At 50.0% G+C, this 13,127-nt stretch overlaps 1 protein-coding gene across 2 annotated transcripts; it reads left to right on the forward strand.

Annotated features, from left to right (window-relative positions):
- Positions 1-4,501: 4,501 nt before the first annotated feature.
- On the forward strand, positions 4,502-6,819 carry LOC102028825 (ral guanine nucleotide dissociation stimulator-like). 2 transcript variants are annotated; one of them, XM_005375779.2, is made up of 5 exons: positions 4,502-4,727; positions 4,909-5,093; positions 5,645-5,692; positions 6,164-6,353; positions 6,622-6,819. In XM_005375779.2, exons 1-4 carry the CDS (start codon positions 4,566-4,568, stop codon positions 6,333-6,335), a joined length of 567 nt encoding a protein of 188 aa, XP_005375836.1. In that variant the 5' UTR covers positions 4,502-4,565; the 3' UTR covers positions 6,336-6,353; positions 6,622-6,819. The 2 variants fall into 2 exon arrangements, with proteins under 2 accessions (XP_005375836.1, XP_013361576.1); XM_013506122.1 differs by having other exon boundaries at positions 6,164-6,335.
- The last annotated feature ends 6,308 nt before the right edge of the window (positions 6,820-13,127 follow it).

The raw sequence follows: 13,127 nt of genomic DNA on the forward strand, positions 1-13,127 counted from the left end.
AACCAGAAATGAAAAATATATACAAAAGAGCTGAGGTCCAGTGTCTGCCCTGCTCCACCTCTGCGCTGTGGTCAGCCCCTCTGTCCCTTGTGCTTGAGTTGACCAGGGATATCCATCTATCTATCTATCTATATATTTACTTTTTTCAATCAGAAAATTTTATTGGTACATTTTAGGTAGACTTAATGATTGCATAATCATCAATTTGTGCCTGCACACGATATAACTTGTTCCTTTGTTTCTCCCATTCCCCTACCCTCCCTTCCACTCCTCTTTCCTCCCCATGTAAAAAAGCATTGTTTTCATTTCTTTCTTCTTTTTAAATTTTTTTTTACTTTTCACCTCTTTCCCCCTCCACCCTCCTCTATTCCCCTCCCCATTTGAACATTTTCTTCTTATTTTACAATACCTATTCTACACTTTGGTCCTTATTTACACTTTCAGTTTCTCCAGAGAAACAATGTGGTATTTACACATGTGTGTCAAATTTATTTCATTTAAGAGTATGCTCTCAGGTTGCATCCATTTACATAGAAATGTCTCAAGCTTATCCTTCTTTATGGCAGAGTAGTACTCCATTGTATAAAAAAGTCACATTTTCTTTATCCATTCACCAGGTGATGGGCACTTGGGCTTTTCCCAAGATTTGTGCTATGGTTTGTGTCTGGATGTCCCCCCCAAGGCCTCATACAGTCATGGGTGCAGGCTTCTAGAGTTTATGATTGATCCGTGATCCAATGCTGGGATTATGGATGTGAGTGCTATACCCACCCTGGGGTGAGTAGCCTGCATACAATATAAGGAGGAAAAGAGGCTTGCTCTTCCCACTGTTCCTCCTTTTTAACTCTTGCTGTTTTTGCCATTTTCTGCCACCATGAACAGTTGCCCTCGGCCATGTACCACTCTGCCTTGGAGCCAGCCGAGTATGGACTGAGACCCCCCACAAACTGAGCTAAATAAACCTTTTCTTTCTTAATTTTTGGCATGAGGTATTTTTTCCCAGCAACAAGAGAAAAATAACTAAGTGAATTTGGCTATTACAAATTGTGCTGCTATATTAAAGGTAGAGCTTTCTTGAATACACACTGTTTTAGGCAATAAAGCATGGTGAAATTAGTGCAAATGAACTGAAAGAATCCCATGCATACTAACAGATCATAGTGGAATAAAACCACAGATTACCAAGAAAAGAAACCACAGAAATTATGCAAATACATGGTGTTGTAGTCAGTGTTTGCAAGGGAATAGATTTAATGCAGGACACATAATTTATAGGATTATTTTATAATCTTCACCCAAAAAATCAAATGCAGAGTACAAAAGATCTGTCCACATTCTAGAGACCCAAAGAATCCAGGTGAGGGCCTGGATCCCATGGCAATATCCTGCATGAGTCCAAATGAAGGCCTAGAGCCCATGACAATATCTAATGCAAGGCTGTATCAAGGATCTGCACTGGGAAGGCCCAAAGGTCAGTGGTAGAAGCTAGAAAGACTGTGCCAGTGGGATGAAAAACCTGTGCCAGCAGGCTGAGGGATCTGTGCTGGAGCCAGAAAGCAACACTCAAGGAGCAGAGCTCCCCTGAAGAGAACAGCAGCCATCCTCAGCAATAGCGAGGATCTAAGGTTGTCTGGTGATGACGACAGCTGAGTTCATATCAGAAAAGCCAGTGTGACAAGCTTCCCAGCAACAGCTTGCCACCGTCCCCTCCCCTTCTCCTTGTATGCTCTTGGCAACAATGCTGAGGTGGGTCTTCCACCCCTCACACCACACTAACTCAGTTCAGCAGGGTGATCCAGTTGATCATTAGTTAATAAACCACACGTGGAGATTAAATAATGCATTCTGTAACAACTTATTTGTCCCAGAAGATATCAAGGAAAAATTTAAAAACTCTTATACTCAAACAATAATGGAAACAAACACACCAATCCCATAGCATATAATGAATGCAGTTCAAAGAGGGAAGTTTATAGCTAAATGCTCACAGTACAATAGAGTAATCTCAAATCAATAACATTATTGTAGTGGACCGATAACTGGTGGTCAACTTATAACCCCCAGCTGAACTGAGTGTGGTGCTGGGTGTGGGAGGCCCACCTGAGGACTGTTGCCAGCAGCATAAGAGGCAGACCTGGAAGAGAAGAAGAAGGCTGTTGGGAGCTGAGAGAGACTGTGGGGAGCTGGCTTTCCTGATGAACTTGGCTGTTTTCATCCTCCAAGGAGCTCGGGACCTCGCTGGCACTGAGAATGGCTTTGGTTCACTTTAGGGAGCTCTGGTCCTCACTTTGAGCATAGCTGCCTGATTTCGGAGGGGAAGATGGTGCACTGCCGGCCTCCTGGAAAAGCTTGCTGCATTGGCTTCCCTAATGGGAACTCAGCCATCCTGATCGTCGGAGGAGCTCGGGACCTCACTGTTGCCGACGATGGCTGTGGTTTCTTTTGGGGGAGCTCTGGTTCTTCTGAGCATCACTTCCTGGCTCCAGTGCAGATCCCTCAGCCTGCTAGCACAGGTCCTTCATCCCGCTGGCACAGACTTTGTAGATTCCACCACTGACTTTTGGGCCTTCCCAGCAGATCCCTGAAACAGGCCTGCATGAGACATTGTCATGGGCTCTGGGCCTCCAGTTGGATTCTTGGAAGGCATTGTTATGAGCTCTGGGTATTCAGCTCAACTCATGTAGGACATTGTTGTGGGTTCCAGGCCCTCAGCTGGATTCCTTGGTCTTAGTGTGTGGACAGATTCCCTGCACTCTTTTGTATACTGTTGTTGGGTGACTTATAAATAATCATATAAAGTATGTGTCCTGTATTATGTTGTTCCCCTTGCAAAATAAGCCTCAAACTGACACAATTATTATATACCTTGAAGTCCTAAAAACAAGAACCATCCAAATCCACACTGGTAGAAGAAATAAATTGTAAAGATCTAGGTGCAAATCAATAAAATTGAGACTAAATTAGTCAGAACAAATGACATGTAAGAATTATTGCTCAAATTCCTCCAAATATTCATAAAATTGAAAAGGAAGGACACTGTCAAATTCACTACTGTAAACAGATTTCCCTGATACTCTAATCTTAACCTTAGCACTGACCCATATATCTGACCCTACACTAAAACCTAAACCTATACCTGGACCCTAACTGTAAGACATAACCCTAACACTAGGCCACTCATATAACCCTAATCTTCAGCTTAACTCCTGAACATAAACTAAGCCCTAACTCTAATAGAAACCCTAATCATAATATTAAATCTAACACTAACTTAAACCAAAACTCTAACAGCTAACCCTAACCCTAACCCTAAACTCACCCTGAATCTAACCCCAAATTATTGCCCTAAACCCTAACCCACACCCAGATCCTCATCCTGTCCCTAACCTTTACCATATCCCTCTCCTCTAAATTTAACACTCATATTCACCCTAAGTCTACACACATCTGCTAACCATAGCAACAAACTCTAATCCTAAACCCTAACATTTAACACCAATCCCAACCTCAACATTAACACCAGCAGCAACCCAAATCCAACATGAATCCTAATCCCAATCATAACTCTAACTGTGACACTAACCCTAAAACCTAACGCCAGGATCCAACCCTAACCTTAACCCTATCCCCTCATCCCAACAGTAAAACCTAAACCTTACCCTAACCTGAAACGCTCACACTATCCCTAAACCATAACACGGAACAAAAAGCCTAGCGTTAACCTAACCCCTAACCTTAATCTTCACTCTAACCCTTGTAGTCACTTTGAACCGGACCCTCACTCTTATCCAATCGCCAAAACTCACTTTAACCCTTAACATAACGTTCACCCTCACACTCTGCTTCACCCTCACTTAACACTGTCCCTAACCCTACATTTCCTCTCCTTCAGTATAATTTTTTTATCAATGTGCTTAGTAATGAAAAGAATACGCAACGTGACCACTAACCAAAACCCTAGCCCTAAAATGAGCAGTGAACAAATCCTAATAGACCTAACTCTAGCATGACCTCTTACATATGTAACCCGTACATGATTACATAAAACCTTAACTTTGACCTTTACGTAAAAGTCTCAACCTAAGCTGAGTGCAGTTCCGTACGCCTACCTGCTGCAATAAACACTCAAACCTGCTTCAAGGCTGTACCCTGACGCTCACCCTAACCCTAAGAAGAGCCCTAGACATCACAGTGGCCCTCAGCTGAACCCTTTCCCTAGCCCTTGCACAAACCTTGCTCTAATCCTCGATGCAAGCCCCTAAACTTTAACACCAAGTAGGAGGGCCTGGCTCTTAAACCAGCTATGTCCACCCACTGTGAGCCAACTGCACAAGGTTTTGCATGCAGGTAGTAGGGCAGCAAATGTTGCACTGGATGTGTCCAGTTTTGCATAAGGTAGGTAGGGAAGGAGCAGCCCTGCGGGCTGGAATGTCTTTGCAGAGGCAGTTGAGAGAGGGGGACCCCAGGAAGTGACCTCACTTCCTTGACAACGCATCAAACAGAACTTGGAACTCCAGAGGCTGTCTGCCTGCAGTTACTCCTGGAGAGACTCCAAGACAAGGAGAATGGGGTCGTGTTGTCTCACAAATTGTCTAGGTTCCTGCCACAAGAGATGGTGGAGTGGGGGTCTTGTCCAAATGCGGACAGTCTGGAACAGGTGCCACCCCTGGCGCCTATGGCACATTAACCCCAGGATCTCAAAGATGACATGGGACAGCCCGGAACAGGTCAGAGTTACGCCGATCAATCGGGGTGGCCCAGAACCCTTCCTGGGTTGTGTGTGGTGAGTGCGTGTGTGGGTGTGGGAGAATCAAGGGGGCTTCTTTCTGCACTGATTCACTTGGGTGCTGAGCTCTGCCGAGTTGGCTATGGATGCCAGGCTTGAACTTGTCCTTGGTGCCACCTCAGGGCGAAAATGCCAGCCTGGAGGAGGCTGACAGGGTGGTGACCCTCCAGCCTGGCAAACTGAAGAAGCTGGTGAACCAGCTGGTGCCTGCCCATCGCCGCGGGGACCCCTTCTTCGTGCCCGCGTTCCTGTCCACCTACAGGAAGTTCGCCACCACGCGGCAGGTGCTGGATCTGCTGTTCCTCAGGTGAGCCCCACCTCCAAGCCAGGGGACCCACCAGTTCCTCGGTGCTTCTTAGGAATGCCCTGTACCACTGTGTGGCCCAATTTGCTCTGTAGAAATTGGGGTGCTCAGAGGACACCCCTCTGATGGTATAGACAGGACCAAGCTGGCTGAGGCCCCACAGCACCCACCCAGGTCTGGCTGTGTGCTGGGTGAGTGCCCCGGGGCTGCAGGGCTTCCCCTGCCCCAGGAAGGAGCTGTTCCCCAGGGCTTCACTCTCCTAGGTTCCTGCCGAATGAATCCAGAGCAGGGACTCCTAGGGGCAGACTGTGTACCCGGCATACTGAGATATCAGGGCTCAGCTGGCTGGGCTCATCCCCTGCGGAATGTGTCCAAAGCACCTACTGTGCGCGAGCACCTTTCCTGACACTTGGCGGTGCTTCAGGGAGCAGCACACACAAACCTCTCAGCCTCTCCTGCCTGCATCCCCATCCCCGGAATCAGGTCGTCCCCTAGACATCCCGGCAGGTGGGGACAGTGGGTGCTCAAAGGTCACACCCTGCTGGCCCTTCTAGGTACAGGTTCTTCCACCCCGACTCTGAGGAGGACCAGCAAAACAAGAGGTGAGAGGGCTTGGGGCTAAGAGGGAGGGCTCCTGTCTGCAGGGTGGGGATCCTCTGAGGAACTGGGCTTCTGTGGGGCTGGCAAAACCGGGGCTCCCTCACTTTTCATTGAGTCCCCCTAGAGGCTGCGGTCCGGGGCCGCACCTCCAGCAGGAGGAAGACCCAGAAGTGTGGCCCGGGTCCCGCGCATGCGCCCAGCAAGGGCGGCCGGGCTCCCAGCGGGTGCCGCTGAGGATCCAGCCGAGGCAGCCCGTCCCCAGCCAGGAGAGCCCAGGCCGTGGTGTAGGCACGCCTCACGGGAGGTGTGGGGCGCGGACAGCTCACGCATGGGCCCCACACCCCGGCCTGCGTGCCCAGCTGCCCCCGGGCAGGGCGGGCTCTGCCAGGCAGCCCTCCCTTCAGGGTCCCCGACAGGCTAGGGCGGGGAGGGGGAGAGGCCAGGCCTCTGACTCTGGTGCCCGCCGGCCCCAGCGCTCTGAGCTCCCTCCTGGAGACCTGGCTGTTCCAGTACCCTGGAGACTTTTGCCGCTGCCCAGACCTGGCCAGCCTGAAGCAGCTGGTGGCCTATGCACTCGTCAACCTGCCAGACTCGCAAATCGTCCCACAAGTGTGCGGACTCCTGAGCAGACCTGGAGCCCACTAGGTGTGAAGGATCTCCAGGGTGAGAGGCTGGGTGGGTGCCTGGGGGGTGGCAGCAGGGGTCACACTGGGCCCCCCCAGGAGGGGGAGGCTGCAGAGGCTGCCACTGGCCAGGAGCCAAGGAAGAGGCTGGGATCGCGGCCCGGGTGGGCCCGAGTGGGGACGGTGTGCGCTGTGGGGTCAGCGGCCGGGGCTTCTCTGGCAGGAGGGGGCTGCTCGGCCTTGGGAGAGACTCAGGGAGGGGCTGTCATGGAGGACTCTTTTCTCCTGCCCCTCTCTTGCCACTGCAGGGCCAGAACTGCTCCCCAGCGGCAGCCTTCGAGGAAGACCTGGAGCAGGGGAAAGACCGTGTGCCATGTGGGGCTCCCGCTGCTGGGTCCTCCCCTGCCCCCCTGGGAATGTCTCCTTTTGTTCTTTTCCCTGTTTTCCTGTTTCCACATTTCCCCGTTGGTGTAGCATTTATTTTAATAAAATCAAAGTGTTCCTTATTTCAAGATGCACGTACATCCAGGGCGCTCAATGCTCCTGCCATACTGCGTGCCCCACGGCACTGCCCAGCTGCAGCCCGGAGCCCCCAGCAGAGCCCCTGGGTGCTATGGGGGCTTGCACAGCACCTGCTCAGGGAAAGGGCTGAGGAGCCCTAGGTCACTGGCATGGCAAGCTCTGAGCCGGGCAGGAAGACAGGCGGCTGAGGGATGACACCTGTGCTGGGCCCCCCTGCTGCCCCAGGATGGGCTGTGCCCTCGGCACAGTTGAAAATATCCACACATTGCTATAAAACCTAAATATTTAAATCAAAAAAGTTCACAAACCCCTACATGAAAATACAAATAAGACTATATGTAGGCACATCATAGTGAAACTAAAATGCAAACAAAAAAACTGTTAAAAGCACCCAGGTGGGTGGCCAGGTGTGGTGGGGCACGCCTGTAATCCCAGCACTCAGGAGGCTGAGGCAGGAGGATTGTTGTGAGTTCAGGCCAGCCTGAACTATAACGTGAACTCAAGGCCAGCCTGAACTGCACAGTGAGACCCTGTCTCAAAAAGACCAAAAAAAAAAACCGAAAAACAAAAAACAAAAGTACCCTGGAAAATGTTACCCACCGTGGACTACAATACAGACATTAGCCCACATGGTGTGGAAAAACAATGGCGGCAGTCCACAGTGTGGCTGGATCTTTCAGGTGCTGAGAGAAAGTGAAGGCAATAATACAGGATTCTGCTTTCAGCAGAGTGCTGTTTCAGCAGTGCCGAAGTGATAGTGAGATACCGGCTACTTACGATACTGCCGGCTGGCTACTAGTTAGGATTTGAAGCAGATAGAACTGTGATTACAAAACGGTGTGGTCACGCCTTTAAAAGAAGCTTAGCTGTTTCTTGTAAAGTTACACACACATTTCTCGTATGATCCAGATACCCCAGAGCTAGGTATTTACTGACAGAACCTGAAGCTTAGTTATTCAACAAAAACCTCGTTTTGTTCATACGTTCAACTTTGTTCATATTTGGCAAAAGCTAGAAACAAATGCAAAGCCGTGTCCCAGGTGAGTAAATAGACTCAGGGGCATCCCACCACCAAAGCACTACGCAGCAATAAAAATAAACTAAAATAAACCCCGATTCACGACACAGCATTAATGAGTCTCCAGTGCATTTCCAACAGTGGAGGAGGTCGGACCCCAAAGCCCGGGTACTAGGTGGGTCTTTGCATGTGATGGTGCAGAGCAGGTGGAATTTTAGGCTTTCCCAGGGACCAGTGGTTGTCACAGGATGGGGCCAGGAAGGATGAACTCGAAAGCAGGAGCATGAAGGAACGTTCAGGGCACTGAGGGAGCTCTGTATGGAAACATGGAGGTGGGCTCGTGACTACACAGCTGTCATAACACAATGAATTGTGTGCTGAAAAGAGCAACTTTCACTCTATTCTAGTATTTGAAAATCAACCACGGTAATAACCAGGCAAGGTGGCTGAGGCAGTTAATAGGGGGTCTGAGGCAGAATGAGCTCTTGACTCTAGATTGAAAGGCTGGAAAACATAGTAAGGCTTTGTCTGATGAACGAAAATAAACGTCAATGAGAATGTCAGGGGAACTGAGATGGACTGCACACAGGGATTGTTAGAAATGTCACATAGCCACACGGAAGAGGGTGCTGATGACACATCCTGACCTAAGCCAGAGGGAAAGAGACCTTTGCCTGGGTCCTGTGAGACTCTGGAACTGGGCATGAACTCCGGGCCCACGTGCTTTCACACGCGTCAGTGTTAGCCACTCTGAAACTACTCTACCAGTTGACAGTGAGATATCCACTACAGAAAACTAGGGTACTGTCTCCCACTACAGTTTAAAATAAACAGTTACAAATAAACAGAGAATTCTGGAATAAGCAGTGCGGTGCGAGGGTGCCACTGGGAACAGAGCATGAATCCATATCTACTTTAATTAGATCTGAATGTCCAATAAGGGTGTGAAAAAATGTTCAACGTCTTCAGCCACGAAGAAAATGAAAAGCAAAGCATGGAGATTCCACCTAACTCTGCAATGGTTATCTTGAAGAATACAAAAAGAAATACACACAGACACATACATACATACATACATACACACAGTACTAGTAAGAATGCAGGAAAAAGGAAACTTTCTACCTTGCTGATGGGAATGTAAATTAGTACAACCATTATGGAAACCATACTACGTATCCTCAAAAAACTAAAATTAGTGTAACATTTGGTCCAGCGGTGCTGCTCCTTGGTATACACCTAGGGGAATTACTGTCAGCGTATTCTGTAGATACATGCATGACCCTGTTTACTATGGCACAGTCTACAGTAGCAAAGGTATGAAACCAGCCTCGGTGCCCCTGCACAGATGCACGGACAGCACAAACACCACGTGGCACAAACACACGACAGAGCAGTGCTCAGCCGTAAAGAACACACGCTGTCATTTTTTGTGAAAGTGGGTGGAGCTACAGGTCATCTTGTTGAGCGAAATAAGCCAGACTCAGGAGTACAGTACCTCCCCAGTAAGTGGTCAAAAAAAAGGTGACGGGAAAGGGCAACAGCGTGTATTGGTCAAGAGGAAGGTGGTGAGTAACGGGCAAAAAGGAGAATCAGGTCAAAATAAATACTGAGCAAATAGGCTGAACAGGAGATCATATGCATGTGAAAAAAATATTAAACTAGAAAATGGATTTGAAGCAAAAATGCAAGTGGAAGCCAGAGACAAAGACGTGAAAATGACGAGACGTGGAGTTGGAGATCCATAGTCACCTCCGCAGAGCTGGAGAGGGCACCACAGGGATGGGACAGGAGGACCAGACGGCTGCAGGCAGGTGGCCTCGCTAGGCGAGGCCCGGCGGCTGCGTGGCAGAAGCAGCCCGTGTGGTAACCAGTCAGCCTCCGTTCTTGTGTGTGTGGCGGTGCTGGGAGTGGGACCAGGGCCTTGTGCTGCATGCACTCCACTAGCCCTTTTTACAAGTTTAAAACAAGGTCTTGTGAAATTACTACGCTGGCCTGGAACTCATGATCCTCCTGCCTCAGCCTCCTGAGGAGCTGGGATTACTGGGCACGGCGTTTGCTCTTCTAATATTTTAAACATCTCATTCCATATATTTTTTTGAGTAAGTGTTTACTTTCTTGGATGTGCAGATTACTGCTTTTTGGCCTAACTAGGCCGATTTCAGCCATTATCTTTGGACTATTTTTCCTCCCCTCTCTCCTGGAGCTTTCCTCTGCTGTGGAGTACTTGATGCTGTCCTGAACTCAGCAGTTGTTTAGGGCCCCACAGTCTTGGAACTCCTGGGCTCAAGTGAGCCTCCTGCCTCTGCTTCCTGAGTAGCTGCTACCACATGTGCACCACTGAGCCTGGCTTCTAATTTCCATCAACTTAATCTTCAGTTTTACTGATGCTTTCTCTGCCAGCTCAAGTCTGCAATAACTCAAACAAAATTCACCAGCTCTGGCGCCACAAGCCTGTAATCAAGCAGACCACCATGGGACAAGGTCTCACTGTGCAGCCCAGGCTGGCCTTGAACTCTTAGCGATCTTCCTGCCTCAGCCTCCCCAGTGCTGCAAGTACAGGTGTGCACCACCATGCCTGGCACAAGTTAAACATTTTAGGTAATGCACTTTAGCATCGGGCCTCCCCTCCCCCAAGTCTGCTTTGTTTACTTGTTCCATGACTCTGCACCTGCCTGGGGTCAAAAGAACAGGTGATAAGGGCCTGAAGCTGTCAAAGCAATGGGGAGCAAGGGCCTGGAGCTATCGAAGCAGTGCTGGCTCATGGCTGCCCAGCGATGCCCACATGCCCTCAGCACCCAGAGGCAGCCACTGCAGGATGGAGCTGGAGCACCACCTGGGACCCTGGCAGCCTTCCACTCATCCTCCCAAGTCCAGGCCCACGGAGCCGGCAGCGTGGTTGGGGTAGTGACAGCTGTCGCAGGCCTGTGCTGGTGACCAGCTCTGAGCACCCAGCAGCTCTGGGGCACAGGCAGGGCACTGCTGCTGTTTTCACATAGAACCGACTGACATCACCCTCAGTGCCCCGTGGGTTAGAAGTTCCCAGAGAGGTGCGCTTAAATGTATACAAACAGTCCGAATCAAAGCTGGATGTGGTTATGGTCTGTATCACAGGGCTCTGGGAGGCTGAGGCAGGAGGAACACACGTTTGAGCCCAGCCTGGACAATTTAATGACCTGGTAAGGCCTCGTCTCAAAATAAAAAATGCCTGGGGATATAGCTCAGTGCAAAGGCCCTGGGGTTTAACCCCCAGTACAAGACAACCAGAAAAAAAAAAAAAAAAAGCCCAAAAAACAAAAGCCCAAAATAGCCAATATCAAATACAAATCTAAGGGCAAAGATCTATTTTTTAACTTGTTTTGATAAGACCTGCACCCTCCAGAAGCTAACACAATTGACTGTAGACCATCGTCTTTGCTGGCAGTCAGGCCATCCACAGAAAACGCATATAAAAATTAAAAGGCAGACCTCGCCTTATGTTCTTCCCAATGACGGCTTCCAGTGCTTATGATCCTGCTTGTGCATCCAGCTCAGGACACCACAGAGGATAAGCAGTTTGTCAAGGCTGATGATCGAACTGCACAAAACAAACTATACAGCAGAGGAGGAGAGGATCACTTCACCCACACTCCTGTTAGATCACCAGCACTAAATTATTTCCTCTTCTGGACCCCAAGTCCTTTTTGCAAGTATGCCTAGGAAAATCGTGTGTCAAACAGAAAACTGGTACGCTCAATGCATTTCCTTTGTGACATATTCTTTTTTGTGTGTATGTGTAATGAAAAAAAAATTTAAAAATACTTCTCTTGCCAGAATTTAGGCATTAAAAGTAATGTACCAATAAAATTATTTTTTAAAGCCACAGAAACACACTGACTAGGGCCAGGGATGTAGCTCAGCAGCACAGCACCTGCCTGGCAAGCACGGGGTCCTGAGTTTGATTCCTGGTACCAAAAAAAAAAAAAAAAGAAACACACTGACTTACGCACAGAAGGAAGTCGGATTTGAAGGACCCAAGACACACGCTGAGCCAGGGCCTTGGCACAAGGTTACTTTGGCAGGACATTCCCTGGTGTCGAGGGACAGACAGGTCACCAAAGCCCTGTGAGAACAGCTGCTGCCACCATCTCTACAACCAAGGTGCCGCAGCCAGCCAAGGTCTTGTGAGGACCCAGCAGGCCATGTGGCCCAATTTAAAGTTGGAATGAATTGTTAGGAAAATCACAAGGACAGCGTCACAGCACTGTTAGTTCTTCCTTGCAGCCTATGATGGTAAAGCTGCCCGAGAGCAGGCCAGGAGCAAAGCCCACTCGTGGGAAGCCAGCCAGCCAGGCACCACGAAGGCTGCTCCCATGCAGGGGATGCCCGCCCTAGGGCCTCGAAGGGTGGACACTGCCACTGCCCTGTTGGTGAAGCCCTGGGGTCCTCTGTTGGGGGGCAGTGCAGGAGGCCTCCCCTGGGCCGTGCTGCACAGCAGCAGCTCCCGTGTGAAGGGACAGAGGGGTGCAAGACCACAGGATCTCCCGGGTAGAATGTGGCAGCGCTGGCAGTGCACAGCTCGTGAGCCCAAACCATGGACCCCGTTACTTCCTTCTACCTAGAATTTCTAGCTGCACAAGCCATGGAGGAAAAGCTGGACGTGGGGGCGCATACCTGTCATCCCAGCACTAGGAGGCTGAGGCGGGAGGATTGCTGGGAGTTTGAGGCCACCCTGAGCTACAGTGGGTTTGAGGGCAGCCTGAACTACATGGCAAGGCCCTATCTCAGAAAAACAGTAAAAAACAGTCCAAAATCCATGGAAGAGCCCGGCCTCAGTGACTGCCCACATGTCCTCTTGGTCATGAATCTGTGGTCTGCCCATCTCCCAAGTCAAGGCGGTTTCCTTGAATAAAGCCAACAACCCAGTTAACTCTAAACAATTAAGGTCAGAGTTCAGCTTTGAGCACCGTCTACCCCAACCACGCAGATGAGAAGAGTTGTACGAAAACCTACGCCCAAGCACTGGGCTTGGGGAAGAGGCAGTGGGGACTGTGGTACGCGCATGGGTGCAGCTTTCCGCCGGCGGGAGCTCGGGGTCCAGATGTGCTGACCGCAGCTGGCACCGAGTCACGCGGGTCTGGGCGGTCCGTGTACGTGCGGTGCCAGTCACCCAGGCCTCCGCACAGGGCAAGGGTGGGAGGCCCCGGGGGGAGAGGGATGCCACCCTCCCAAGGACAACTGTGGGCTCGCTGCAGAGGTCAGAGAACGGGGACAGGTAGGGGCGGGCAGGAAAAGCCT

This window comes from Chinchilla lanigera, unplaced genomic scaffold (genome assembly GCF_000276665.1).
Source record: "Chinchilla lanigera isolate Chin_1 unplaced genomic scaffold, ChiLan1.0 scaffold00006, whole genome shotgun sequence".
Classification (NCBI taxonomy): domain Eukaryota; kingdom Metazoa; phylum Chordata; class Mammalia; order Rodentia; family Chinchillidae; genus Chinchilla; species Chinchilla lanigera.